At 43.0% G+C, this 25,509-nt stretch overlaps 1 protein-coding gene across 3 annotated transcripts in view; it reads right to left on the reverse strand.

The window, feature by feature from the left end:
• Nucleotides 1-2,268: 2,268 nt before the first annotated feature.
• TGFBR2 (transforming growth factor beta receptor 2) overlaps nt 2,269-25,509 on the reverse strand; it is a gene marked incomplete at both ends in the record, with an annotated part of 84,999 nt that continues 61,758 nt past the window's right edge. For 2 of the 3 annotated variants that reach the window (XM_084247410.1, XM_084247409.1), the window contains 4 exons: nt 2,269-2,448; nt 5,393-5,520; nt 18,140-18,281; nt 19,888-20,687. In XM_084247410.1, coding sequence (XP_084103536.1) covers nt 2,269-2,448; nt 5,393-5,520; nt 18,140-18,281; nt 19,888-20,687 — 1,250 coding nt within the window. Of the gene's footprint in view, nt 2,449-5,392; nt 5,521-18,139; nt 18,282-19,887; nt 20,691-25,509 lie in introns of all 3 variants that reach the window. The other variant, XM_084247408.1, reaches the window with a different exon arrangement.

Here is a 25,509-nt window from a genome sequence, read left to right on the forward strand (position 1 = left end):
ATTTTTAGGAAATACAGAGTGTAGTCTTGGTCTTTTTCTTGCATAATCAAAACAAACAAACAAGCCACAGTATCATCTGATACGACATTCCAGTTATGCTGATGAGCAACCAGAAATGATAAAGCTTTTTTGAATCTTGGAAGATCGCATTCAAGGACCAGTATTCTAAACATTCACCACTAGAGGTCAATGAGCAACAGCTATTGGGATGGCATCAACAAGCCTTAAAGAGCACAGAATTTCTGGACATTTCTAAGGCACTGCAGCCAAATTGTCCTTATTTCTCTCATCTCACGGCAACTGAGCTATATGACTAGAAAGTTCTACCTCACCCCAAACTTCAGCATGTCTGCGAAAACTCCAATAAAATGAGACCTTCCAAAATCCAAATCAAGTTGATTTGCTCACTCTCAGTCCTTTGCTAATATTTCTATTTGGCTGAAAATAAGTAGCTTCAAAAACATTTTTTTATAAAAAAAAAGATTGTTATTTGCAGCATTAATACATGTGTGGATTAACAGGTTTCCTATGGAGTATTAAAGCTTTGTTCTTGCCCCCTGTGGATACCTATTTCCTAACTGCAAATGGGACAATGGTGTCCTGCATTCAAGTCCTCACTAGCAAATTCTGCAAAGGCTGGTATGCTGGAGAGACCATAGCTGTGATGTCAGCCCAGTGGAAGACAAGGCTCCCGTCCCTAATGTGGTAGGCATAGCTCTTATATCTAAGCCCTGTGGTAGGCTCACAGGGACCACTTAGAGGAGGCTCCTTTAGTCCAAAAAGACCAGCTCCAAATCTTAACACCAGGTCAGGTGGAGGGAGGGATCCGAATCATATTACACAGCCAGAGATTGACTGCTTCGACGCACAGTTCTTACAAGGGACCTTGGTTAAAGGCAAGTTTAATTCCTGGTGGGAGTGGGCAGTGAAAAATGCCAATGTTCATAGCGAGAAGTGAAGCAGCTTTGAGTGTCCTCATGTTTTGTGAATGGTGTGGACCGGAGGGAACTGGAAACCGTCTGCTATCTATCCTCACCTGGGGATCTAGATCTTTTTGCAAAATCTTCAAATATTTAAAAAGTGGCTCATTTGTGAAGTGCTCTGCAGGCCAAGCAAAGCACAAGTTCAAGAGTGCCTGAGGAAAAAGTCTTGCCTGTGCAGTAAGGTGCAGCTCAAATCCTTTCACTATGTTTCTTGAGTATTCAGGAGCCCAGAAAGATGGGCTCTACCGGCGTTTGCAAAGAAAGCTTCAGACTCAAACCAAACGTATGAAAAATCATACAACAAAGCCTGCAGGGGAGATTTTTCCCCTTATAGGATAGGGAGAAGGGCGGGGAGTGAGAACAGAAACATGGGCATTGTGAGGCGGAGAGGGATTTTTTTGTGTGGTTTAACAAAAGAACAATCTCTCATTAGTAGAAGGTGTGGCAATTTCATGAGTGGAGAGAGCTGGTCTGATGTTTTTTTTTTCCCCCGCAGCTTGATAAAGTGAAAAATGGGGCTCAAAATTTTTAAGTGACTAGAGATGGAGTAGAGTTTCCAGCTAGTTGAGGAAGGTAGTTTGAAGTTAAAGTGGAGCTTGAAGTTCAAGTGAAAAGTCCAGGAGATAACACTGGCACACAGGCACCTCCAGACCTGGTGCCCAAACAGACTGTCTTGACTACCACAGCCAAGGAGGGACCCAAGTGCAGGGAATAATTGTATAGCGAAGCAAGTGCAAAGGGGCCACAGTGAACTCTGAGATGCAGAGTCTCTCTCCTAATGCAAAGCCCCCCTCCTAATGCAAAGAACCACTGTGTGCGCGATTGACAAATGCTAATGTGAAATGAATCCCTTCCTTCTGTGCTCTGTTCTGGAGCTCTCCAAGCAAACCAATTTCCTGGGAATATTTGATCTTTTTCCTTGTCACCTTCCAGAGTATGGCTGTATATATAGATATGACATATATAGATATATATAAAACATAGCTATTCCATATTTATATACACGCATTAATAAAGTGCAAATGTTATTGGCTATTGTAAAAATCAATCTCATTTCCTGAGGAAGTGCTAACAGCTTATCCTATGACAACGTCAAAGGCATTGAATGCTTTGTGTCCCCCCCTCCCTGCTGTCTTCTTGTTTCTGCTCAATCCCCACAGATTCCAGGGAGGGGAGGGACCCCTGGGTTTCCAGGAAGCATTGGTTCAGGGGCAGCTTCCTGCTGCCTCTGGTCTTTGGTGATGGAGTGGCCTCTTTGGGCTCGGCCCAGCCTGCCCAGGAAGAGCTATTTGGTAGTGTTTAGCGAGCCATCTTCAGGAATCTTCTCCTCGGAGCAGCTCCTTCCGGAGAGTCTGTCCATGTGGTCCAGCTCGCTGAAGCGCTCCGCCACGCACTGGGCCGTGAGCCGGGCCTCTGGGTCGTGGTCCCAGCACTCGGTCAGTGTCTCGCACACCATCTGGATGCCCTGCAGAGGGAGAGAAGTGCACAGGCAGCTTGAGCGGGTGGGCTCATGGCAGGAAGGGGGCCTGCTGACCTCGTCCCTGCAGAGCAGGTGGGGTGGGGGGAAGGGAAGAGCCAGCGCCTTTAGCTGGTTCTGACAAGAGCGCCCTCTCTACAAGGCGATCAGTCCCAAATGGCCTGCAGGGAAGGTGCAGGGGCTGCCGCTGCCCTGGCCCCCATCTACTCCAGTGTCATCACATCACCATAGGTCTTGAAATGGAGAGACAGCACAAGGACCTTCTGGGGGCTTCTGGAGTATAGCAGAACCCCAGCCCGCAAACACCTACAAAATGGCCCCTGATATCATTTCATACCTTTCTATTTTTTAAAAAAGTAATTTTAGGCTTTACTTTTTAGGGCCGTTTCGAGTTCACAACAAAAGTGAGTGGGAGACAGAGGTTTCCAAACTCAACCTCTCCCACCATCAATGTCTTGCCTCGTGGCACACTGTTGAGCCAACACCCACACAGCCTTATCAGCCCCAGTCCATGGTTTACATTGGGGAACATGCAACAGGTCTGATGAGTACCCACCACGATAGTATCCCACAGAATAATTCCTCTGCCCTCAAAATCCTTGTGCAACACCTGGTCATCATACCTCTTCCCCACCCCCCCACCACTCTGCTCAGCCAGCCTCTGGCACCTATGGATCTACGATCCCTATGGTTTTGCCTTTCCCAGATGTCTTAGAGGTGGAAACATATGTACATCACTGTGTCAGCAGGGTTGATTCCCCAGAGTCCAGGAATGCAGGCTTTAGTTTCCTTTCATAAAGTCCATGTGATTTGGGGAGTGACTTGGTAGCAGCATCTGACCTGCTGAGGAGGCTCTCTCTCTCCAACATCATCAATCAGACTCCAAGAAACAGCTGAACTCATAGGTCAGATGTGGGGTTCAGGCCAACCCCACAAATGTCCCATTCAAAAGACCCACCCAGGAAATGCCATCCCATACAGTGGCAAGGGTCTTCTCTCCCGGCCTTAACAATAGCAAATATTTTTTTCTATTACCTCAAGTGCTTTTGGGAAATAAAATATCAGGGGGTAAAGAGAGCCCAAGTGATGGAAAGCATGTGTTCCTGCCAATTACAGGAGTACCAGTCCCTGGAGACCCCTCACACAGGTGGCCCAGGGGGCTTGCATGAATACCAACATGCACTTTGCTCATTCACCCTCTAATACCAAAATCTTTCTCCACACACCTCTCCCCCCACCCTGAGTGAGTACATGATGTTGAATTAATTGTATAATTCACCTAATTGACGGTATTGATTGATGGCCTGTTAGAGTGGAGTGTTATTGTTGGTACACAAGTAACATTTATTTTATTCTGGCACTGTAATTACAGGCAGTAAATTAAATTAAATATTAAGCATTAACTTGAAATCAATAGGGCAACAAATCTCATTAAGAGAAAAAATGTATTATGCAAATTCTTTCCAGAATTTTATCATCATGAATAATGGCTTCATTACAAGAACTATACAGGAGAGGAGGCAACAGTTTGAAAGAAACACCGGTGCCTCGTGATTTCAGAGTTCATGGGAAACAGTCTGGCCTTTTCAGAGTCAGACTCTTTGCCCAGGACCCCAAGGAAGCCCCAGGACGCCACGCCTGGCTCATGCCACCCCCCAACCCCCAACTTCATGAGGGTCTGTCACTGGCCTGAGACCAGGACTGGCACAGCTGGGCTTCTCGTTCCAATCTGTTTTGCAGCCTGGGCCTGGTCTGGGGTTCCAATTCTTAGCTCTGCTCTTAGGAAAGCCTATGGCTAAGCCCAGTCTTCACTAGATAAAGGAATTCCCCTGAGGCAGCCTATAACAGGCTTCGCCTTTTTTTTTTTTACGATTTATTTATGCATACAGGAACTGGGGTATAGGCCAGAGGTGCGGTGGGGGGGTGGTGGTGAGAGGATTCACCAGAGACAGAGTGGGGAACAGAACAGGCAGACTGACTGAAATACATTGTTGAAGGGAGCAGCGGGCGAGACAGAGATCTGCTGCACCATGTGGGTCAGCCCCTGGCCGGGGATCCAACTTGCGCTGCAGAGGCTGTGGACAGCTTCACAGTGCTGTGCTTAACCTCTTGCGCCACCAGGGAGGCCCTAACAGGCTTCACCTTTCTCTCTCAATAGAGAGAACAGCTGAGTGGTGAGAGGGCTACGCTGCTCCCTCTCGCTCCCCCCTGGCAGACGGTCCTGGTCTCATAAACCATCCTTTCTTCTTCGACCACTGCCTGAGGAGAGGCCCCCACACCAAGAATGTGGACCCTGCTCCCGGCAAGCCCAGCTGTGGATGCTTCATCTACCGTTTCTTGAAAAGAAAAGTCATGGGGACATTCCCCACAGACTTCCTGTTTTTTCTCTCGCATTCTCCTTTTTTTCTCTACTTTGTTAGTCCAGAGCGAGGAGCCAGCTCCTCCTTCCCGGCTCTCTGTATCTCAGGCTTGAGCAACAGGGCTCACCACTTACTCCTGCCGGCTGACAAACTGCGTGTTGCTCACTCTAAGTATTTCCTTCCAGCACTGAAGATTCCCAGAAGAAAACATTTGGAACCCACTGGAAAACATTTGGAACAAAACATAAACTCCCCACGAAAAGGCATGGGGGTGTGTGGAAGAGGCTGCTAACAAAATACAGGATTCTAGAACCAAGGGGGCTGGGGCCTCGTGGCAAACGCCCTCCCAGGGATGACCTGTGAGCCCTCTGGATGCCAGGCCTTCCTGCTGGTTGGCGCTTCCAGGCCAGGGTCATCCCAACTTAGTGAAATTTTCTTATGAAACAAGACCTAATAGGATCACAGGACACCAAGGGACGTGCTCTCACACTGAAGTCCATTATCACTATTTCTCTCACCCGTAAGGAAACATTGGATGAATTTTATTTGACCTGGAAACAGTCACTCCTTACCTGATGATTGAGCCAGGAACTGGGAATTTCTGGTCGTCCTCGATCTCTCAACACGTTGTCCTTCATGCTCTCGACACAGGGATGTTCTCGCACTTTGGAACCAAACGGGGGCTCATAATCTTTCACCTCTGTTAAGAAAGCAGCACAGGGAGTGAGTGTGAGTCGGGGAAATGAGTGTGTTGAATTGTCTGGCTGGGTAACGTCAGGCTCTTCATGTCAAAATACATTTGTGGTTACTCCAAGAACAAGTCTTAATAACAGTGGTTTAAAATAAAAAGGAAGGAGCAGGGGAGCTGGAAAGCATTGAAAAAATACTTATTGATGTTTACTATGAGCTCTGCACTATACTGAGAGCTAGGGGCAGAGTGGAGAAAAGGATCAACAAGGTCTCTGAGCTGACATCTTAGCGCATTTAAAATACACCTTTTTCCTTCTGGCTTATTTCACTGAGCATTGTTCCTTCTAATTCCATCCACATTGCTACAAATGGCATGAGTTTATCTTTTTTGATTGCTACATAATATTCCATTGTGTTTCACTTATAGCAGGAATATAGGGGAACCAAATAAGACATCAGTATAAAAAAATAACAGTACAAAACACAACAAAGCAAAAATAGACAATTATAAATCAGACATACTGCAGGGGAAGAGAAGGGAAAGGGATCAGAGGGAGGAAGGGAGGAGCACAGGAGACTGAGGTGATGGTGCACGGGTGCATTGAAGGAAACTCTATGGGGACTACACCTGAGGGGGTGGGGGAAGCAAATATTGTTTAAAAAATGAACAATGATGTAAAGAAAATAAATAAAAATGATTTAAGAATAAAAATTTGATTTAAAAATTAAATTTAAAATTGATTTATAAATAAAATAAAATACACCTTAACATCTTAACTGGGGGACATGGCCTGGAGGGGTCAAAACTGGTTCTTAGGAGGGGGGGGGGGACTCATAAATATTACAATGGCTTGTGGTCCTACAACGGTCCACAGACTTAAACAGGTTTAATGTGTGCTGTTAAATTTCATGGGGCTATTCATCCAGAAAAAGGACTAAAATTCTGATACAGACGAACTTTGAAAACAGGAACCTAAGTGAAATAAACTAAGCACAACAGGGAATCTTGTATGATTCTGCTTATATAATAATAGCGCTTAGAGTAGGATTCAAAGACACTGAACCAGTACTCTATCCAGGGTACTGGTTTCTAGCGACTGGGGCACAGAAGGATGGACAGACAGAATAGTTTAATGGACACAAGATTTCAATTGGGAAAGAGAAACAATTTCAATAAATGGATAATGATAATGGTTGCACCATAAATGTACCTGTTAGTGAATTATATACTTAAAATTGTTAAAAAGGTGAAGGTTATATTTTGCCACAGGGAAAACATTTCATGGGGAGTGGTGATTTAAGTAAAAATATCTAAAATTGTCTACAATAGCAAGGATAAAGAGTTGAGAAACAGTTTTAATAGGATGATAAAAGAGATTAAAAATAATATCAACAAAATTTAAAAAGATAATTTTCCTTCAATGATACATGTGATAAAGAAAATACTAGAGGGTGATGTTAACTCTTCATTAAGGCTTCAGGTTTCAACTAAAGCTTCTTGAACATCCTCTGAGCTATTCAGGGTTACATGTCCTGGGCAGAGCTCTACATTAGCATGTGTCATGTTTTAAAATAATCACCTGCTTCTCTGTCTTCCCTAACTAGACCTTGAGTATTCTAGAGCAGATACAGAGTCCCTTTTTCATATGTGTTCTCCTAGCATCTACGGCAAGGCCTTGCATACAATAAGATCCTAAGAATGTTTTGTTGAGGAATGAATGAATGGGTGGATGGAGGGATGAAGGAATGGATGTCAAATCCGGTCCAAAGAGGTGGTGTGTAAAGTCTGGGCAAATATTAAAAATACAGTAACTCAAGTGGGACTAATAGACATGTCAGTGCCAATGTAAAGATAGAAAACACTGCAGCACTAGAACATGTCTGGGCTGAAAGGAGACTGGCTGGATTCAGTGTTTTTTCTCCAAAAAAAGTGGGACCTTTGGCCATTAGCTTCAAAATAATCTTGTTTAATGAGTGAAACTTTCAATAATTCTCCCTCCCAGGCTAAGAATTACAGAAGTTTTTATGGCAAAATGACAGTTTCAAAAGGATGGCTTTCTTTGTTCCCACCCACCCCTTTTCCCAGAATCTGACTTGCATTTCTATCTTCTTTAGTCTCATCCAAATGGAAAAGCTGCCAGGATATTTTTTTCCTAGTTTGAAAATCAGGGAAAGTTGGAATGGGGACCTCCCATCACACAAACCATCCTCCATGTGTCTACTTTTGGCTTCGAGTACCCACAATCACTTTACACTGTTCTTGGGGTGAAACTTGATTTGCATAATCTTATTTTTTTCTTCCATTTCTCTCATTTCTGACAAGTATATTTTTAAGGCCCCAGATAGAGGCTGGTTTGTGTCTTGCAATTTCCTGCTCAGTGCTTAAAATTGTGCCTTATACACAGCAGACATCTAGTAAATATGAGTTGGGCAGAATTCAAGCAATGGCAGAGAACTGAGACCAGAGCTGGTTGCCAGGAAAGGTAGAATAGAATGACCTCCATGCTCCTCTCCAGTCATCTTGTATCCAGTGAAATCAAATAAGACATGCCCTGTCAGTACCAGACCTTGAAGTATCTAAATGACAGAACATAGTAGGACAGGGTTTGTATATGATGTATATTGCTCCTTGGGTACAAGTCAGTGCACTGACTATTTCCAACTGCTTTGGCTGCTCTAGCAGGCAGGGTTGGTCCCCTGCTCAGCTCCCTTTACTGTGTCAAGAGTACCAGACCCCCGCTGGGTCCTAGGGGTTCACACCTGCACCCTTCTTTGGAGGATCACCTTGGATGAAGGGCACTGCCTCAACGTATGATTTTTACAACTAGACAGCCTCACTCGTAGGGGTAGCCAATAACCAAAGACAAGGTATTTTGGGAGTTTGAAGGATATACTTTGCAGGGGATAACTATGGGACAACCCCATGCCAGAGCTGTTCTGGAGATCTGGCTGAGGCTAAACTTCTCCTGAAACTATATTTCTGCTGCTCTCCTTTCACTTCCTGCTTCTCCTACTCCCTTCTTCTGAGATTGTCCTCAATAAATCATTGCACAAAATCCTTCTCAGACTCTATTTCTAGTGAACTTGTCTGAGATAGCTGCTAAGGAAGTGTTTTCTCCTCTCTCCCTAGATCTATGCCTCTGCTAAGCTGCTCCCTATGACCATGGCTGCAAAGCCACCCTGAGGAAGTCTCAATGGTGCCTCTTCTGAGAAACAGAAAGTAATAAACCATCAGCAATTCCCCCAGCATAGCTAATCTAATGCTCAGAAATGGGGAGAAGAGGATGGCCACAATCAGGGGAGGAAATTCCAGGATCAGAATCAATCTCGGCTATCAGTCGCATGGCTGGGATTCTTCGAGAACATAGCAAGGCCTCAGTAATTGAGATGATAACCTGGGGCCTATTTATTTCACTTCAAAGTCACATCAACCACAGTATTTACTTTAATTTTCTAAGTTCTGTGTGGACCAAAGTAGGATCCCACTGGGAATAGTGGAAAGTTCAGAGAGGAGGGCACTGGTTATCAGGTGTGAGAATGTTTTCTGCTCAAAAAAAAGTAATGAATGCTCTTGTGGGAAAGAAGACAAAAGCAAAGATCCTTTCCCAGAATGAAGAGAACTGAATTACTTCCTATTTTTCCTAAAACCTTGGGATACTGTAATATTCCCTACGATTCCCAGTACTCCCAAGGGATACTAGGCCTGCTTCCCAGCGTTGATTTGTGGAAGATTCAGAGGGAAGTGAAGTCAATATAGTCTGAAAGAAGCTGCCAAAGGGACTGAGTGTGACCTTCAGTCTCTTGCCTTCTTCCAAGTTTACAGCAGACAAATTCAGGGTGATCAACCTGTCATGTTCCAATCCCTTCTTACTAAAGCAGCCTTTCAGGTTAGGACCAGCCTTGGGGCTTTGAAATACATGCATATTTTATGCTGAAATGTCTCTTGGGAAATGTCCTATTTATATAATCTATATTTTCCAATTTTTTTGTCTTAAGATTTTTGCAATTCTTTTCTTAGCTCTTCCTCCTCCTTTTAGAAGTGCCTACTGCCATCCAAGTTTTCTATAGCATATCTGATAACATGAAGAAAGGTGACTTACACTGGGCAGATGCAAACTTAGAAAATCAAAGTATTAATAAATACTGTGGTTGATGTGACTTTGGAGATTAAGACTGGAAATGAAATAAATTGGCCCTGGGTTATCATCTCAACTACGGAGACTGCTATGTTCTCGAACATCTGCCATTCTTGGGCGTCCATGCGATGTGGACGATGGCACATGAGGACATTACCCTGACGACCATTTCTTCCTGGAGCCTCAGCCCTTGTCAGAGTGCCTTGGCTTACCAAGGATATACACTCTGAGTCAGCAGGAGGTGGTGGCTTCAGATGTCTGGGTGGAAGCCTGACCCAGGAGACCGTGATGGCAGGAGGCCAATGAACTGGGTGTGCACATGGTCCCTCCCAGGACGGAGCCTCAGGCATCAAAACCCAGAGAGTCCTGGGATTGGAGCAGAGCTGGTGACTGGCAAAACATTGGTGGTCTGGGCCTCTGCGGCTCCTACCTGCTCCTGACTTCAGGCATCTAGAGGACGAGATACTTAACCTGCTTTGGCAAAATCCCCGAGTACAAAGGGCATATTTTTAAAATCCCTATTTCTTCATTTCTCATGTTAGTGCTTCAAATACTTTCATTTCAGAAAATGCATATGATTTAAACTACAAAATCACCAAGACAGTGGTGACAGAGAAATGCAAATTTCTCTCCCACTACTAGCCCCTAGTTTCTTTCACTACAGAGGCTCAGGTTGAATGGTGGGATTAACAGTGATTTAAAATTTTCCCTTATTGTATATGGAGGAGCACTTTTCTGTCTATTTTTATAAATGATCAGGTGTTTTGCTCTAAATACATTGGGGACTAAGGCTGTGGTAAAACAACATAGAAATGAATTACAGAAAGAATGAATCCCCCTTGGGTGCCCTGGCAACATCACACTGCTACTAATGGCACTAAACACCTACCCTTAGTTTCTGTTCTTACCCTATGGCAAATCCGAATCCCGCTAAGGATCAGCACCTTCCCAAGACCGGATTTGGAGAAGCTCCGGTAGAAATGTTTTATAAGGAACAGGACATGCAACTCGACATAGGAAATGAACACAAGTTATTCAACATAAGTTTAGGGTTTCAAGTGAGTCAGAATGCTGAAGAACAGTCTTTAGAGATGTGACCCAACATTTCATTACACAGTTGAGAAAACCAAGGCCAAAGAGTGTACCAGATTCTGGGAAGAGTCCACGGCATTACTGTTACTCTGATGAAATGGCTTTGCCTTTTTAGGAAAGATTTCATGCTTTCTCCTCTCTACCTAACATTGCAGTGAGTTCCCTTTCCTCGGATCAGAACAAGCACAGCTGGGGCAGCTCCAGGTGGGAGCAGACCTCGCCTTGGCTGCCTCCTAACCCCCTACCACCTTATGACCTGAGAGGGAAACCATATGGAACTACTGGACGGTTATGGTTTGTAATTTCTGTATTGCAAGCTGTCCAAGACAAAACAAAAAGCACCACAGTCACAAAGCTCGGTCCTCCCATGAGCTGCTACTATTTACTGACATTAAATCCAAACACTTGCCCATCCTGGGTTTGGGGAAGTAGGGAGGGTGGGTGGGGAAAATGAGATGCTCAATTTACACCACAGGCACCAGATCTCAGGAAATGGTTGGCAAGAAGGTTAAATGCAATATTTTCTAGAGTTTCTTTTTGAGCATTTGATCTAACAATACCCGGGTTCAGGTCTCCCTTCTGTGAAGAACTGCAGAGAGAGCAAGTAAAGAGGTAGTGTGGGTCATTCAGGGAGTGATAGATACCCCTGGCTAACCTAGAATAAGAACCAATTTTAAAATGATTTGGAAGTGTCTCTAAGGAAGAAAAAAAAAAGCAAAGAGTTGAGAGAGTAAGGCTGATATTAGCACTTAAAAAGAAAGTGCCAGTGGCATGCATCAGAATAGACTATTATTAGTTGTGTCTGTCCTGGCTCCATCATAACCTAGATGTGAGGACTTGGAAAATATGTCAACATCTTGGGCTTCAGTTTTCTTTTTTTTTAAGGATTTATTTATGCATACAAGAACTGGGGTGCAGGCCAGAGGTGTGGGGGTGAGAGGATTCACCAGAGACAGAGTGGGGAACAGAACAGGCAGACTGAAATACACTGCTGAGGGGAGCAGTGGGCAAGACAGGAGAGGTCTGCTGTGCCATGTGGGTAGCTCCCTGGCCAGGGATCGAACTTGTGTGGCAGAGGCTGCGGAGATCTTCACAGTGCTGTGCTTAACCCCTTGCACCACCGAGGAGGCCCGGGCTTCAGTTTTCTTATCCACAAAATGAGAGCAGACATGCCTTCCCTCATTACTCTTTGGAGCAAGGACTTCAGGGCCACAGGCCACAGAGCCTTCGGTACCTACCCTTTTCGAGCACACTGGTCCAAACTGTAAGTGCGGGAGCCTAGGTGGGCTTGGGGCTTCGCCCTCTGAACCCCCTTATCCACAGATGGATGGGAGTTGGAAGATGAATACTCAGCTTCCAGTTGAGTTGGGTGGTATGAGGTGTATGCTTGAGACTGCACCTAGGGGCCTCAGCAGGACTGAGCTTGAGTCATCCTTAGAGGTGACCCGCTTCATAACACACCAGTTAATGTCTCCTCTAATCTTCCTGCTCTTGAACTGGCATTTCCTAAAAATTATTCCCAAATAAATTCCTCACACTCAAATTCTTGTTCCAGAGTTGGGGGCACCTAACCCAATGCAGATGAGCACACGAGCAAAATTATTTACTCAAACTGAGTCCCTGTCTCACCCTTGGCCTGCTTTGAAGCCAGACGTCCTGAGGCCTAGCACCTCAGGATTTCCTTGAGCGCCTCAAAGAAGAGGCCCTCTTTCATTCTTTTTAACTATATTTTTTTCTTTTGTTTTTTAAATGGATAAATGAATTGTGGTAGATTCAAACAATTAAAATATAGGCAGCAGTGAAAACGAATGTGATACGGGCAATCACATGGCTGAAACTCAAACATCTCTATTTCCATGCTTAAGAACAAATGGCTCTTCTGACTCTCTTCTCCTGACTTTCTCTGCAGTCTTTTCACTGATGGACGCAACCCCCACCCCAGAGGCCCTGGCAGCTTCTTTTCATTTCTCTCAGAAAGCTCTCCAGAGAAACTCGGCTTGCCTCTCACCCCCCAACTCTGCAGCACTCCGAGGGCAAGCCTCTGGGATGCAACAGTATTCCTCAGAAAGTCTGCATCTGGTACACAGCTGTTGTTTTGACTGTAGTTCCAACTTTACAGCACTGCACAGTTGTTGGCAGTTTTCCCTAAAACAGTACCCCTGTGTTTTATAACTGCCTTCCAAATGATAGTTCCCCGAAATCCAGGAGAATGTAGGGCTTCTCCTACTGTCTTCAGCCCTACTCTTTCACCTTCTGATTTTTTTTTTTTTCTTTTCCCTTTTCCTTTCTTTGGATTCTTTGGCACTTTTTTGTCTCATGATTGCGGCAAGCTGACCACATACTCAGGAGCCTTCCTGGGGGCTGCGTTGCTCCTTTTGTTTAATACTTGCTCAGCTGGCTGTTGTGCGTCAGCTAGTCAAGGCCTGAAAAGCTAGGGGTTTGGAAGTCATCTGCCTGTGGGCAGGTTTGGGCTGGGGGTGACGTGAATATTGTGCCTGCTGACCTCTCCAGAACACCCCTCCCCCCATGGACTCGGCCTTCATCTGCCTCTGCTTCCCACTCATCACACAAACACTCGAACCAACACCAAACAAACCCCAAGCCTGACAGAGATTTCTTTGTGTGAGAGAGAGCCCTCTCTGGGTTTGTCCTTGCTGAAGGGTTATTTCATGAATTTTCTGTCTTTATAAAAGTGTAAAACACCAATCACCACCTTCTGTTTTGTTCTCTCTTCGACTAAACTCTAAGAGATCCATTTTCTGAGTTTTCCTTCATATTTTTTCAGACAATCTGCATGTCTGAACTAACACCTTTTGTCATTATCTACCCCCTTACTCTGCTTTATCTTTCTAAAATCATCACACCCAGCTTCTCCCACCTGAGATCTTACTAGATTACCTATTTGCCCATTTCTTGTCTTTCTCTAAAATTAGCTCTTCACTAGACTTCCTGTGCCTTGAGGGCACAGACTTATTTTTCAATGCTGTGTCCCTAGCATTTTGAATAACACCTGCCAAATGATAGGCAGTCAATAAATATTTGTTCAGTGAAAGAATGAATGAATGTATCTTCTGAGAAAGAAGGTTAGGGGAGTTATTTCAGACTTTGAGGAACTGAGACTATCATGTGCTCCAGTCTTTAACAGCCTAGGGATTCTGTTAACAGATTCACTCAGATTGCAGAGAGGAAAGTCCATCACTGAGGCTCTCAGAAGTGAAGCCATTACTGAATGTTCCTCTAGTGTGTGACTGTTTTGCCAGGACCTTCTACAATAGAAAGGCTTCATGTCAAAGGCCAGGATGCATGAACAAGCATTTGCTACCTCTTCATAATTATAATAGTAATGGGAAGCATCGCTGCTGCTTACAAACTGTTCTCTATCACTCAGGCCCACACCGTACCAGGAGGCAAAAATCAGTGGCTAGAGTAAAAAACCAGGCTTTGAGGCCTGACTCCACAGCTTTCCCCCTCTTGAAGACTTGGTGTTCTCCTCTGTGCAATGGGGCTAAGCCAGTAACTACTTTAGAGAGTTCTGGAAATGGCACTGAACCATGAAGTAGGTGCTCAAGTAATAGTAACTACTATTCCTTCATGCTTTCTTCTTCTGGACAAAACCTATTTCCACCAGAAAGCGGTTCCCTTTGGCCACTTTTTTGCAGTTACTACAATCTATCTCTTGTGCTCCTAGAAATTTTGTGCTGATGGAGCTGTTCCAGCAGCTTCAGAATGATGCTATTATCTGTTTACAAATTCTCCCTGATAAGAGTGAAGCTTCTCCAGAGTAGCGCTGTGTCCTCATGTTCCCCCCGGTGCTGCAATGCAAGAGGCTGGCTGAGCAAAAAGCAACTAAGAGATCACCTCTGAGTCTGACCCTTCCTTCCACAGCTAACCTAACCCTCCGTGCCTGACCCCACTGTTGCACTCCCTTCAGCCAAGATGGCCTGGCCATCCCTGTGCCTCTGTCTAACTGTGCTGTACTAATCACAGCCAAACTCCTTTGCCTGTTGAAAAGCCTGTGTCAGCATTCCTGTCCCAGTAAGCAGCATGGGAGATCCTAGAGCCAGCACCTAAAAGACTTTCATGATGATGAATGCAGAATGAGAGATGAATCTGGAGAGGGAAGCAAGGTCTGGGTCTTGCACCCACGTGAAGAGTTTGGGATCCACCCTAAGAGCAGAATGGAGTCACTTAGAGAGAGGAAAGCTGGGATTTTGCATTGCCTGCAGCTCTGTCCCCTGAGGCTTGCTTCCTGCTTCCTTCAGTTAGGTGTTCTGCACTCAGAATGAACTGATGGAATAGAAGATGTTCTATGTCGCCAAGTAAAATAGCAACCAGTAGGCCACTTCTTGCATGCATAAATAAATCTTAAAAAAAAAACAACTTGTAAACCAGCACACTAAGGAGAGCATAGTCCACAATTTCCTTTTTGGAAATAAGACCGTCAATGAAGACAGTAATTACCCAGGTTGCATTTTCAGTCACAGAAAAGATTTGCTTTAACTTAAGGAAACCCCTTTTCCATTCTGCCTTTCTTAGACCTTGTAAATTAAAATGACCAGTAGCAGAAATCGGTATGTCTTATTTGTAAGGTAAGACATGTGTCCACATATGCAAACTTTTAGGAAGCTAAGGAAAAAGTTAGTTTTTATCAGTAGATTGCAGGTTCTTGAGGGCATGATGTGTGTTTCTACAATAGCAAGGAGAGGGTGCAGCCTCTTCAGGTAATATGTACTTTTGAAGGGAATATAAAAAGAAAAATCTCTGGAATTAAGACTAGGTTAAAAATAGATCTTAAATTTTTTTAAATGTACCAAAAGAAGAAAAAAATTTCAAAAGATGGGAAAAGAAGAGGCCTACTTGGTGAGTTCAAGCACTTGACCAAGTGAAGGTCTTTCTGTTGGACCAAAATGAGGATAGAGAAATAACTTTTGGCTTCTGCAGCCTGAGCGGAGATGAGAGAAACAGGACTGTGGGCTTAAGATCAAACAAAACATGGACCGGGATGGGATGGCCTCTTTCCGGTTCCCCCAAAGCCGTCTGTTCTTATCCTAAAGGTTATGAAAGATATATTTTTTTTGAGACTAGCTGAACAAATGAGATCCTGTTCCTTCCTTGCGAAAACCTGTTTATACTGTATCCGTTTTTAGACCTTGCAAAAATCAGTGAACTCAGTTCTTCCCCATTAGCCCAATTCTTCCACACTCAGCAAATATCAACAGGAAAGGGCTTCATTCATTGATAACAATGAAAGCAGGAGCTCGCAGGCCCTTAATAAGCTGGCTGTGCTGACAGAGGGAAAGACAGACACATTCTCCAGCTCATGTTTGTAGAATAACAGGTTTGAAAGCAAAGGAAAAGATACCAAAATTTAGGTAAATTTATTCTGACAGTGACAACAGCATCGTCTCTCACACGGCTCATACCAGTCAAAGGATGCATTTTGGAACTGTCAAAGCTTTCAAGCAGAAAATTATTCTCGGTTGCTGAAACTTGGTTAAACAAATTTCACTATGCAAGGAAAAACCAAGTTACTTTTGGAAGTGCTGTGGGGGTAGAAATTTCAAGTAGGAAACCAGAAAATAACCATGCCAGTCACGTGCCATCCCCATGTGGGGAACCCAGGGAAGGAGGTGCTGGTGCAGTTAGAAGGTCAGTGGCAGGAGATGACCTGGACTCATTCTGGAAAGTAAACAAAGCAAATTCTAAAAGGGATGAGGAATTTGAACCAATGACAGTGCCAATTAAATCCACCTGAGCAAAATGTTGAGTAGCTTGGCCCAGTGGCCAAAGCCACAGTATAAATATTGAAAACATTGGATGGCCATAGCATAACAGAACATCCATAATTCCATGCTGATCTAAACACATAATTAAATGAATAAATAACAGGCAGTGACAGAGAATGGACAGATCTCCCTTTCAGTAGCTGACCTATTAAGTATAGAAGGAACAAAATAATTAGAAAATCATTGTTAGGCAAACATTACAGTAATAATTGTTGCCAGCAAGAACTATTGATCCTAAAATTAGCTGTTTATAAAAGTGTAATCAGAAACATGTCCAGCATCCTTAACAAGAAAGTGTTTTGTATCTTTAGAAACAGAAAAAAATACCTTCTCACAAGATACATATTCATTACAAGTGGAAAGATAGTGTCTTTACAGGGAGCAAATCTAGCATACACCTTTTTGATCAAATGGCATATTGAATGTCATCAGTAATCAGGCACCTCAGCAAATGTGGGCCCTGCTACAAGGCGTAAGAAGAGTAATTATTTCTATGATATTCTTGCTTACAATGCATGATTGCAATCTAAGCATGCAAAAACAGAGGAACTCTAAGTGAGCCCATTTAATAAATTACTACTTAAATTCTTCACAAGTGTCAAGCTCATGAAAGATAAAGACAGACTGAGGAGTGCTAACAAGTTGGAGACAATAAGAGGCCAATGATGTCAAATATAATGAGGGATCTTGGGTTGGGTCCTGTTCCAGAAAAGGACATTCCTGGGGACTTGGCCAGTTGAAAAAGTTCTATAGATTAATTAAGAGTGTTGTGCCAATGTTAATTTCCTGGTTTTGACAGCTGTGTTTAGAGTCTAGGTAAGATGTTAACATTGGAGGAAAACTAGGTGATAAGTATATAGGAACTCTATCATAATTTTGTAACTATACATCTAAAATTATAACCAAGAATTATAAAATTGGAGAGAGTTGGCTTGATTCAGGAGCCAGCGAAGACCAGGTTGGGATCATAACTGTCCCAGGGGAGACCTAAGACCTTGACAGAAACTACAGAGTCAGAAAAGGACAGAGAATTTAGATCTCAGACATTCTCCATGAAGATTAGGGGACAATAGTCTCTAAAACAATAACACTCCTCTATGCCCCTGAGGAATACTGCCTGACCTGTCTTCACTAGATATTTCAAAAACTAAACAGGTACATCAAACCATTCTGCTTGTTTTGTCCAATAAAGGAAAGTCCTATCCATAAAAGCCTATTTTGACTCAAAACTTTCTCTTGGACCTTGCAATTCTTAAAAATCTTAACATAAAAAATAAAAATAGATGCTTCTGTAAAGCATCAGTAGAAATAATTCTTATAGATAATGTTAGTGTTCATCTATTGCAACATATTTAAACATTTGTGGAAAGACATGTCAAGAGAAAAAGAATTAAACTTAAGAAGATAGAAAATGTTATTTTACAAACATGGCTTTCTACTTGAAAGCCAGGATTTTTTTATTTTAGCACAATTCCTAATTGTTCTGGAATGACTGAAGACAACCAGCTCCCATTGGGAGATTAACTCTTTTGTCACCCTGAAATCATTCTGAAGCAAATAAATGACATCACGTTGGGAATGCATCCACTACTCCAGAAGGGTGGTCCCCACATACCTCCCACTGCATTGCAGCGAGATGTCATTTCCCAGAGCACCAGAGCCATGGAGTAGACGTCTGTCTGTTTGAAGGACTCAACATTTTCCAAATTCATCCTGGACTCAAGGACTTCGGGGGCCATGTATCTTGCAGTTCCCACCTAAAGCAAAAAAGAGAGGTTGACATTCATCATTTAACACCAGCTACATTTTTATTTTCAAAATACAGTTGATGTTGGTCCCCAACATGTGCAGATGACCTTTAAAAAGTGCCATGCTCTTTTAAATAATGAGACCTGTGCAGAAAGGTACAGCTCATGTAATTACTTTTAAAAATAGATGTTCTCTCCCTGAAAACCCTTTAGAGAACATAAACAAAGCATGCCAATGTAAGGAAATGCCAGACTCCAGAGCCTCCTTATCCAGCCCCATGATATACGTTATCACATAATAAAATAACATAACCTGGGATACAACAACAGTGATACTTAGATGTTTAAATTTTTGTCTTTGCAAATGAAATTATCTTCTCATCCCCAAAACTCCAAGAATTATGGTGAAAACAGCAATAAAAATAATTGCCATTAGTCTTGGTCACTTAAGGATGATCTTAATCATCTATGCTTATCCTGTGGCATATTCTATTCTGCCAAGGATGTACAATATCATAACATCTCTACTAAATCAAATCACATGAAAGTATTTCCTCCATAGAAGGCCAAATCTGGATCGTTTTATAATTTAATGGTCATTCTGTACCATCATTTTGATGACTATTAATGTGAAAACACTGGGATCCATGAGGAAAAAAGGAAAAGATATTTCTAGTTTCTAGGGAGGGAATCACTGAAAAGGCTTCTATTAAGCACGTACAACTTGACCAACTACATGAAGTCTTGCCTTCCCAAGGATCTAAGGAAGGTCAAGTGAGTTGACAGTCTCATCTCAAGGAATGGTTCTTATTAGCATGTAATAGAAGAAATTTTTCTTTTTAATAGGTCATTGCATGACTCATGACCCTGGAGGATTAGTCTGCACATGTTTCAAGATGTTTACCTCCAGTGTTTGTGCAGCCTGAGCCAGAGGGTCAGAGCTTGTCCCGCTACTTGATAGGAAAGCCACAGGGTGCTCCAGACCCATGCTAATACAGTCAGCCTTCTGATATGTGAAAACACAGGACCCATCACTCATGAAGGATAGCGTGGAAATTTCTACTTACTTTCCAAGTGCTTCATAGCTAAAAAAGTTTCTATTTGAATCTTTGAGATGCTTCAAAAGGTAGAATAGTTCATTACTCACACAATAAATATGTATTGGTCACGTTCACTCTTAAGGCTTTGTTACATGTGACTAAATGCGGTAGATTTGGGCTTCAAAGAGATTGCCTTCTAGAATGGTTAGAAAAAGATAAAAACCCCAGCAATATAAATAGTCCAAAGAAAGTGCTGAGAACGCCCATAAGAGGTTGTGCGGGAAGAAGAACAGTGTCTATAGCAAATAATGCACAAATGGAAGCGAAAGGAGGGCTGACATAGAGGAAAAATGTCTATTCTGGATAGGGGAGGATTAGACAAAACAGGAGGAGAAATGTGATTTATTAGTCACGCACCCTGGAGGTGAGAGCAGTGGTGCAAAAAGTGAACTCCCCATTTTGGCTAATTTTCTGACAAATGTCCAGGGTGTAGCACCATTGGAGACAAAAGACATAAGGATCAAAGGTAGGATGGGCCCAGGAATACGATGCGGGGGAAACCTCAGACGACTCACCTGCCCACTATTGGCCAGGTCATCCACCGACAGAGTAGGGTCCAGACGCAGGGACAGCCCGAAGTCACACAGGCAGCAGGTCAGGTCGTTCTTCACAAGGATGTTGGAGCTCTTGAGGTCCCGGTGCACAATGGGCATCTTGGGCCTCCCGCACAGGGTGTGGTCACTGTGCAGGTGTGCGATGCCCCGCGCCAGGGAGCTGCCCAGCTTGCGCAGGTCCTCCCAGCTGATGACATGCCGCGTGAGGTACTCCTGGAGGTTGCCCTTGGCGTGGAAGGCAGTGATGAGCCAGTACTGCTTCCCCAGCTCTGTCTTGCGCTCCTCGGCCGTCAGGAACTGGAGTATGTTCTCATGCTTCAGGTTGATGTCCGAGAAGATGTCCTTTTCTGTCTTCCAGGAGGCATACTCCTCATAAGGGAAGATCTTGACCGCCACGGTCTCGAACTGCTCAGAAGTGTTCTGTTTGAGCTTGGCCTTGTAGACCTCGGCGAAGCGGCCTTTCCCTACCAGAGTGTCCAGCTCAATGGGCAGCAGCTCCGTGTTGTGGTTGATGTTGTTGGCACATGTGGAGCTGATGTCGGAGCGGTCATCTTCCAGAATAATGGCAAGATGCTCGCTGAACTCCATGTGCTTCCGCGGCTTGCTGGTCTCCCAGGAGGGGCTCAGCTTCTGGCGCCGGTGAACGCGGTAGCAGTAGAAGGCCACAATGAGCGCAATGGTGATCCCCAGTGGAGGCAGGAGGCTGACGCCAGTGACTTGGAATATTACTAACCACAAGTCAGGGTTGGTTGTGGGAACATCTCCTGGGAAAACAAAACAAGGAAGAGAAAAATTTGGGTTCATAGCTGTGCACTGGGAGTAAGTGGGGCCACACCACATACCGCAGGCATCTTTGTGTTTTAGCCTCTGTATAGATGTGGGTGATATATTGTGAATTTTCATTCCAGGAAAGGAAACTAACTAGTGGGCACTTGTCCAGTCTTCCCGCCTCTGGCCATCCATTCAATGTCCCCTCAGACTTCAACTGAAATGTCACTCCCTAAAGGAAATCTTAGGAAACTTGGGGAAATATTTGATTTATTCTCAAAGCCCTAGACATATTTCTGTGTAACAATTTAACACAATGAAAATTAACTATTAGATAACAACCATTAAATAGCAGTGATATCTTACTGCTTTCCTATCTGACTTTCTCTTTTTTCCCTGGCCCCAGCAGACTGAAAACTCCATGCAGGGTGGGACCACCTCTTTCTCCTCACCACTGTAAACTGCACCTAGCACCTGACACGTCTTCAGTAAGTGCTGAATACATGAACAAAGCATGTACAGAGTGCTAAGCTCAAGGCATTGCAGGAGGCTTTGGAACTATGGAAGGACAACCTGTGTGCAGAAAACTTGCGTATATGGTGCGTGGGGAGAAGCAAGAGCCTGTCACAGTTACGCCACAGTCTTTTCCCTCTTCTACACTCCCACCTGTCCTGTTGCGGTCAACTTCAGGCTATCCTTGAACACCAGCTCTGGGCCTTTCGGGGATAGGGAGGAGAATTTATGGAAATGGCCTCTCTGGAAGTCAATTACTTCATATCCACCCAATATTGCTCTTTTCAGGATGTATGTGATTTATAGTTTCAAAGAACAGGAATATTTAATGGTAACAGAATTGTATGTATAAAGGTGAGAAGTTAAAGAAGGAAATGTAGCCAGTCCTCTGACTTAGAGCAGTGATGCAGGCAGGCCCTAGGGACTGATGAAAGAGTCGTTAGCATCAGTTATTTAATTATGGTGTTTTGTACATCAAACTTTGGTTCATGTGCTGGCCTGGGTTGGCTCTGGTTAGAGAGTTCTCCTCTTGTGAAGAGGGACATGGAGGCAGTTCTTTCTGCCTGCTTGTGTCTATGCAAGTGTCCTTTATTCTTCTATCCCTTTTCCTAATAAACCTGCTCCTTAAATATAAAAAAAAAAAGACATGGATAGAATTTTTCAATGGGTGGGGGACAGTGAAAGGCAGTTATATTTCAGTGGGAGCTTTGTGCTAATCTGTCTCCATCGGGCATGAATGTCAGAATTCTATTGCTTAATACCCCATTGACCTTTCCTCAAAGGTATCCATTAATGAGCAGGTCTCATGCTCAGATGCTAGATTCATTCAATAAGTAGCACTACTGGGTGCCTTCTATGGGTAAGGCACTGTCCTCAAAGAGGAATTTGGGTTTGTATACAAATTCCTGGCAATATATGCCAGTCTTCTGGCATTGCGTAGAAGGCCCAGAAATTTATGCCAGCTAAGTGTTTGTTGAAGACACCTTGGCAAGGACTGACATTGGTCCTTGCCTAATGGCGTTAACCATCTATTGGCCAATGAAGAGTGGGAAAAAGGAATGTTAGGTTAAAAATAAGAATGTGATATAGCAGGTGCACATGCTGATTCTTAAGGAACATCTAAAACTTATATAATGTTGTAATACAAAGGTACTTCTAAATGACATGGGTGAGGGCAGAGCAGAAGTAATAATATATGATCTGTTTAAGGAAGATAATTCTCCCAAGCTGACAACTCTGTACAAAGGAACAGAAAGGAAAATGGTCAAAGTGGGTACATTACCTAAATTGTATTGGACATTACTTAAAGCACAGTGGACACTGAAACTAGTGCCATGTCAATTTGGAGTGTTTACATTTCTTATGATTCAGTATTAAGTTCTAAGTGGAAATACCAACTTTCATTGACTATTCTAGACAAAACAAACCAACAACAAATAAAAAACAAAACACCTTAGGTCTCTTTGTCATTAAAAATTGGAAAAGTAACCACTAAAATGAGAATTTCAGCAACCAAGAAGAAAGAAAAAGCACTATATTGGGGGAAGATACAGTAATACATACATTAACAAGAAAAAGAAAAGGTATACCATTAGGTGACGGTCTCTTGAAAACTCAAATTTACTCACCCTGGGGAGGCCAGAATAGAACAAAGAGACAAGCAGGGCAAGGGACAGAAGTGGTGGGACAAAGCAGTGAGAGAAAGTATCAGAAATGCAAAATGAAAAAAGGAAAGTCCTTGTGGAGAGGAATGGACTGTTCCTGTTACCCAGCAAAATAGAAGCCAGGAGAGCAGAACTCAGGGGGCCCATGAAATAATATGCAGGTGCAAGAACAGAAACAGCATTCCCTCTCTGTAGCCCTGCCTCTATTATCTGAAGTATCCAATGAAAGTGTTTGCTTCATGTACCCAACCTGTCAGTGAAATGTCTCATAAGCATTGATTGGTCTGATTCTCTGATGGCTATTACTCCCATAAGAACGCAAGCTCAAAATGGGTGAAGCAGACCTATTTTCATCACAGTACACCCAGCACCTGCCCGACTTTTCAATTTTAAAGAGCTGATTTAAAACAGAAAAGAAGAAAGGAAGAAGTTCATGCAACAGAGATCATAACTGGCCCAGAAAGCCTAAAATATTTACTACCTGATCCTTTATAGAAAAAGTTTGCAGACCCCTTTAGAGGTGTTATTTTTATAACCCGTAAAGCTACACTGCCAGAATTTGGAGAGACTACATTTTGGTCCAGTGTGAATATTCTCTTTCACATATAATCACAGTTAGAGAAAATTAACTAGTAGCTGCATGATTACTTAGCTGCATCTCCATTTCCTTAAGAGAGCATAACATCCAAATACATGTTCATTTATCACTGGTAGTTTTAATTCCTGTTTATATGTGAAACTATTTGTTTTAGACTAAATGATATGTAAAAATCAAAAATCCCCTGAAATTTATAGAAACCAAAGCTCTACTCCCCCCCCCCAATTTCCTGTGATTTCTTTTTGAAAACCTACATATAAAAACTTAGTGGGGAGGAATTATTGAATAACATCTGTCAATCTTAAAACTTCAAAGAGATGGTGAAAAACCTGAACAATAGCAAGCCTGGCAGAAAGGAAGCTTTGGGATGTGGTTTTATCTAAACAGAAACCACCCACACACTCTCGCAGGATTAACCCTTCTGCTGCCACTAGAATAACCAGCAGTTATACATGTAGGCCAAGCCAGCACTTCCTTTACTCAAAGAACAGCAGGAAGGATTTGTTTTCATCAATCCCCAATTACACAGAAACTCATAAATCAAACATTTAGTGTCTACCTGGCTGTGCACTAACAGTTTTATGTAATTTTTAAATTTAATTGATAACTCTTATGAGGTAGATGGTGCTATTATGATAGTCCCATTTTACAGATACGAAAGCCAATGTCAAAAGTTTAATTAATTTCCCAAGATCATAAACTTAGACAATTACGAAGCTGATACTTGAAATAAATTCTGTCTGATTGGGGAGGGCCCCCTCTGTCAACCTCATACTCCACTGTCTCTGCACTTGATATCGGGGAGTCAATTAAAAATGACTTTATATAACCTCCCAATTTGATAAGGTATTTTTTTTCATTAGGTGCTGCACTAAGTGATTGTGTAGCTGTCCACGAAGTGGTGTCAGCAATTCTTGGATAAAGCATCTGAAGGGGCATGTTCTGAGTATGTAGAGTATTCTGCTGGATTCTTAAATAAGAACCCTAGAAGAGTCCTTGCAAATAAGGTCTTTTCTCTGTCTAGAAAGAAAAAGCCTTAAATGAGGGAAAACCCTAAAATCTTTTTCTTTTCTCAGATCCTATCCTAGGGCCAAGAACATAGGAGGCTCAAAATGTTATTGTTGGAAACTTCTGTGAACTGCCCTTTGGTGCATAGGTCATTGGTGAATCACGTGACATTCATGTTATACTGGTGTTATGGAACATGGGCCAGATATAGTGCTGGGGACTTTTACTAATAAAGGAAGAATTTCTTCAAGTTTCATAACATGAGGCTGTACACTATGATAGAAGAAGTTCCTAGATTGGGCTCCATGGGTAGAATTCGGGAGTCTGAGAATTTAAATGAGCAAGAATTACATCTTTTAATTTTCTCTAATCTTTAACTAAAATTTAACATTTCTTAGTCTTAGTCCTACCTCTGACTTAGTCACCAGTAGAAATCCACAGATATTTTCATGTCCTGTTAGGTCTGAGGTGGATGGTTAGCACATCATTTATGCTCATCACTGAGACAGTTCAATTTTTTAGATGTGATGCTAGATCTTGTAACTTAAAACATTACTACAAAAGCAAAACTTACTGTATCACAAATGTAGTTAAAAAATAGTTGTTGCTTCAATATCATAGATTTGTTATATTTGTTTTATATTTTGTGTATGTAAACCATCACTGAATCAGAGAAGGGGGTCCACAGACATCAGCAGACTTCCAAGAAGTCCACAGTACGCACACGCACACATGCACACACACACACACGTGATGTGCCCTGGCAGAGTGAAGGCCCTCAAGCTCTGCTCTCTCTGCCAGGATTTCCTAGAGCAGAAAGTTTCAGGCTTATTTGTTTCTCTGGAAAGTTAGGAAGGGAGGAAACTGGCACCAATGGTAGATCCACCTGGTATGATGGGCTATATTCCCCAGGGGCCAGTGTGGATTCTGTCTGAGTTTCTGCCACATGTGAAGAAAGCTCCAGCTTTGCAGTGGAAATTGATGGGAAGTCCTCCATTGAACTCCCTGAACAAAAACAATATAACTCACATA

Source organism: Talpa europaea (assembly GCF_964194135.1).
Source record: "Talpa europaea genome assembly, chromosome: 11".
Taxonomy (NCBI): Eukaryota; Metazoa; Chordata; class Mammalia; order Eulipotyphla; family Talpidae; genus Talpa; species Talpa europaea.